This window comes from Stegastes partitus, unplaced genomic scaffold (assembly GCF_000690725.1).
Source record: "Stegastes partitus isolate 25-593 unplaced genomic scaffold, Stegastes_partitus-1.0.2 Scaffold1582, whole genome shotgun sequence".
Classification (NCBI taxonomy): Eukaryota; Metazoa; Chordata; class Actinopteri; family Pomacentridae; genus Stegastes; species Stegastes partitus.
Window position 1 is genome coordinate 81,597 of NW_007579313.1, and position 5,145 is coordinate 86,741.

General features: G+C 42.0%; 1 protein-coding gene across 1 annotated transcript in view; it reads right to left on the bottom strand.

The window, feature by feature from the left end:
* Positions 1–549: 549 nt before the first annotated feature.
* LOC103371422 (usherin-like) overlaps positions 550–5,145 on the bottom strand; it is a gene marked incomplete at its 5' end in the record, with an annotated part of 67,663 nt that continues 63,067 nt past the window's right edge. Inside the window, 6 exons of the mRNA XM_008300747.1 lie at positions 550–639; positions 1,773–1,973; positions 3,253–3,318; positions 3,948–4,035; positions 4,178–4,319; positions 4,578–4,661. Of these exons, the coding sequence (XP_008298969.1) occupies positions 550–639; positions 1,773–1,973; positions 3,253–3,318; positions 3,948–4,035; positions 4,178–4,319; positions 4,578–4,661 (671 nt within the window). The remainder of the gene's footprint in view (positions 640–1,772; positions 1,974–3,252; positions 3,319–3,947; positions 4,036–4,177; positions 4,320–4,577; positions 4,662–5,145) is intronic.

The window sequence follows — 5,145 nt, forward strand, 5'->3', positions numbered from 1 at the left end:
GACAGTGAATCATAATACAACCAGAACATGATGAGAAAGTCATTTAAGGGCTGTTCTGGTTCTTAAACCGAGCAGGGTTTGATGTAACACACTGTGTAATTACTAGTTATGGATACATTCCAGCTACGGAGCCAATGTGCTGTTGCTTCATTATCTCACAGCCGACACAGCGACTGTGTCCGTATGTGAACTACATTCATGGATCCCTGCATCTACTCAAGTTAAGGCTCGACAAGGACTCAAACACAATGTGGACTAAAATGAAACCAAACCTGTTTAGATATAGTTGAATGCTCTCATAAAAGCTTTACTCTCTTTCCCTCGGGGTGTTGAGTGTGGTTTTCTTTTACAACTTTGAATCTGAGCTTTGTTAAAACATTATTGCATTTTATACACATAAGATGATATATATATACTCTTTAGGTCATATTTATTAACAGTTATTTGCCCGTCCTCAGCTGCAGACTGAAGAGCATCTCTGAATGTGTCTTACTTTGATCTCAGGTCTGGATAGCGACTGTGGTACCTGACAGGTGTTGGATTCTTGTCTCAGAGATGAGTGTCAGTGAACATGGTGTGCTCCTTTTTCACAGAACTTAAGGCCTTGATGGCGTCCACAAACTCGTCTTCCTCCACATACTGAAAAAAGACACAAAACATCTCACGATTAGGGCTGGACTAAATGAGAAGAACGGTTACAGTGCAGGAGAGCAAGTCTGACGACACCAACGGGCGCTTTTCTTCTGTCATAAAAAGGAAAATAGGAGAGACAGGTGTGGCAGGATGGTGCACAGAATGACAACATACTAGAGCTTTTTATAGTGATTGAAACATTCCCTGGTTTGTTACTTCTACAGTATTCCCTTCATGGCAATCAGCTGTGGAGAGTTAGGAGATTTTTGTTATTTTCTGTCCACATACGAGGTGTGTCAGAAAAGTTCCAGGACTGGTGTCACAAAAGATAGATTTCAACCCAAACAACAAACTAGGAATTTTATCCTTCCGATGATCAACCAGCACGTCTACAAAGAGATCCTGCGGCGTTTGCTTCGTTCAGTGCGTGAGAAGAGGCGAGATGTGGCAGGACAAGTCGTGGCTGCTTCACCATGACAACGCGCCTGCTCACAATGCCCTGAGCATCCCACAGTTCCTGTCTGAGAAGAACATCACCGTGCTGGAGCAACCTCCCTACTCACCCCACCTGGCTCCGTGGGATTTTTTCCTCTTCCCCAAGCTCAAGGGGGTCATCAAGGGGACCTGTTTCTAAGACGTGGACGACATCAAGATGGCTGTGACGACGGAGCTGTGGAAGATCCCGGAAGAATCCTTCCAGGAGTGCATGGCGGCGTGGCAGAGAAGGCTGGGGAAGTGTGTTAGACTCCAGGGGGATTACTTGGAAGGGGAGAACTTGTAGTTTGTATTTAAAATATATCTTTTGTGACACCAGTCCTGAAACTTTTCTGACACACCTCGTATTATTCTGTTTCGATCCAGAGGACACGTCTTTCGGTGTAGATAGACTTTGTTATGAGGCATTTGCAACAATCTACAAACTTCAGATAACTGCAGGTAAAACCGAGCGAGTCGAATCCAGAAAGCAAACAAAAGCAAGTTCTATCTTAAAGCCTTCCAAAAGACCTGACTTCACAGTGAGGGCACCAACCAGCAGAGGTCTGGTCCTCCTGACAGGGAACATCCGTCTGTGCTGCAAACGCTGCTCTGCTCTGCAAATGCAATTACCAAATTAAATAAACATATATTTCCATCCTCACCAGTCCAGAATCATGTCCTAGTGGGTTGTCCCAGCTTCCTTCCTCCATCATCAGTGACTTCCTGTCGATCAGCTGACTGACGCTGCGGTGCAGGGAATGCTGTGAGTAGGCCTGATCCAGGTCTGTTTGACTGGGAACCCGCAGGACAGAAATGGGGCTGAAGCGTGAGCTGCTGCCGGCGATCTTGGTGTCTGTCAGACCCTGAGGAGCGAAGTCACAGGCAGAGAGGGATTTAAAAGACCGCATCATATTACTGTCAAACATTTGTCCAAGTTTGCAGCAGTTTTAAATATAAACTGTCTGATCACATTCTTAAAGCATAGATACAAGATCCATTCTTATTTATAACACAAACTTACTAACACCTGACTCTGTTCATTGATTCCCACATGACTATGAAATGAACAGAAACCAACAGAAGCAAGGAAAAGCGTTGGTATTCTCTAGAGCAGGTGTGCCCAGTCCTGGTCCTCGAGAGCCCCTATCCAGCATGTTTTAGATGTTTCCCTCTTCCAACACACCTGATTCAAATGATCAGCTCATCATCAAGGCTTCTGCAGAGCTTGATGATGAGCTGATCATTTGAATCAGGTGTGTTGGAAGAGGGAAACATCTAAAACATGCTGGATAGGGGCCCTCGAGGACCAGGATTCGACACCCCTGCCTAGAGGGAGGTACACATGATGTTAAACACATTATCCAATCAACAAGTTCTCTGGAAACTAATATTGTTGAAATTATCATAATTTTTTTTTAACATAAAATAATATATATATATATATACACAATAATTTTATAACAAGTCTGTTAAGAATTATTTAAACTGAAATGTATATCAGGGGTCATTACCAACTATTCTGCTGTACAACTAATATAAACGTTCAACAGGGGGCACTACTCTGCAAGAATTGGCCCTTTGAATCACACAGCGGAGAGCTGGCTGACTCTAGAAACATGTTATTTATTTTTTAAAATAATTTGTTCCAGAATGAAAACACAGCAGATACACAAGGAACCAACATCACCTGAGCCATCAAACAAAGAGCAACATTAAGATAAAGCACAGTGGGATGTTCAGTGGCAGGTGTCTGCATTCTACCTTCATTCTTGTGGCTAAAAATGTGCAAATATCAGATGTTTTTTTTTTTTGTTATATGTAAAGTCAACAGTGGGTTTGAGGACAAACCAGCAGAGTGTTCATGTCTCAGCCTCACAGGATACGACAACACAAACACTGTCCTTACATGACAGTGTAAGGGTCTGAACACACAAACAAAGCATGCACACACACACAAACAAAGCAGACATGTGCAGAACGGCAACCCACAAAAATGCACAATCTCATACCTCGGTGTACACAGTGTAGCTTTTAAGTATAACGCTGCTGATCTCAACACAGTCTGCTACAGTGTCAAACTGCAGGGGGGGACAGTGAAATAAACGTTTAGCAAATGCACAGCGACACAGAAAATAATCTTACTGTGGGGCGATCAGGGAGGAGCACAGAGCCGGAGTGATGTTTAGAGCACAACTCAGGATAAGGCCTCTGAGAGAGAGAGAGATAGAGAGATAGAAATAGAGAGAGAGGGGGGATGGAGAGAGCAGCATAGGAACGAGCAGAATCAGAGAAGATAGGCAGCAACAATGAAAAGAAAAAAGATTGATAGAATGAAAAAGAGTAAAAATATGAAAATGTAAATGAATTTAAAGAACATAATGTGAGAGAAATTTCAAAGAATAGTGAGACAGAATGGAAACAAGTCATTAAATGAACTAAATGAATAAATTAAAGGTGTTTGTTTTGTTGTTGTTGAGATAAACAGTCTCTACTTTGAACAGAACAGCATTAAATGGTTTATTTAACTGCTGTATTTAGACCACTGGGTCCTTGTTGTCAGCCACAACTGTACAATGGATGCAGACTGAATTTGACACAGAGGAAGCAACCTACATACACACACTATATTTATGTAAAAATATCAAACAAATCAATAATTAATAGCATGTTTTTTTTTCTTTTTCTTTTGCTGAGTAAGCCCTTATTTACAAAAGGTGCCATAAAACAAGTCTTGCTTCCTCTGATTTTTTAAATCCCATTCTCCTCTCTGCTCTTCCTTCTTTTATTAACTAGCTCTCACTCTTCCCTGTTTTTTTTAACCACCTTCTGTCTCTCACCATGTAAACATCTCCACCAGCCTTTCTGGTCTTCTGCAGCATGACCAGTGGAGGGCGCTCTCTGGCTGATGGATTCTTCCTCAAGGCTCTGAAGGGAAGAGAAAAAAACAAAACAGCGTTGCTATTTTTGTTCTTCATGTTTAGTGAATATGCGCCCATCTCGGACATATAAGTGCATTTTGAGAAGAACGCCCTAAACCCTTTACGTGCTGCATATTCCATTGGATTACCTCTGCAGCACTAAGCCCAGCAGTAGGGCCAACAGAAAGAGACCCAGCAGAGACAGCAGCAGGATGAACCAGAGTTCAGAGTAAACCGGGGTGGCTGACATGCTCACACCCTGTTTACCGCCGTCTTCATTTTCAAGAGGAGCTGCACGAAAAAAGAGAGAGGGGAAGAAAAAGTTAACAAGTAAACAATTAGTTAAAATTCCTCTGATTTTTATCTGTTAGTTGTATCTATTTCTAACTGGCTGTATTTGGATAAGCTTTAGTCACATTCTTTCATCATAACATCCTGTCAATGAAGTTAAACTGAACTGAAATAAGAAGATGAGACACGTAAGAATAAAGTGTGTGTGTGTGTGTGTGTGTGTGTGTGTGTGTGTGTGTGTGTGTGTGTGCGTGTTACCGAGGCCAGTGGCTGGACTGTATCTGATGGTCGGAGTGCTGGCGCTTCCACTGTCTGTGGTGCAAGTCACCTGAAATGACAGAGCTAAGAAGACCAGACAGGGAGAGAACACAAAATAAAATATCGCAGGTTAAAATGAACAACGGTTTGATAGACCTGACACTAAATCTGTCTTTCGGTCCTCTGCAGGCCGTTTACAGCGTAAACCAAAAACTAAATCAGATTGTTCGGGGGACGTCCGTATACAGGAACAAACATAAAGAAAAAATATACTTGACTGGTTCTGAGCTGAAGAAAAATGGCTCTATGCATTTGGTTTTAGACGCTTCTCCTCCTCTCTCCACTCCAACTCCTTCAGTTTACAGCTCAGTCAGTCATGGTGACTTCCAGTACTTTCAGTTTTTACTTTAGCACACTGAGCTGACAGCCAATCAAATACATCTTTATGTATTAAAGATCAACATTTGTAGACTCAACTAAAAATAACACTTTAATATGATGTATATCAGTAGCCTATTGGCCATAAATGTAAAATGACCAACATACCAGTCTGTCAAAACTACTTCAT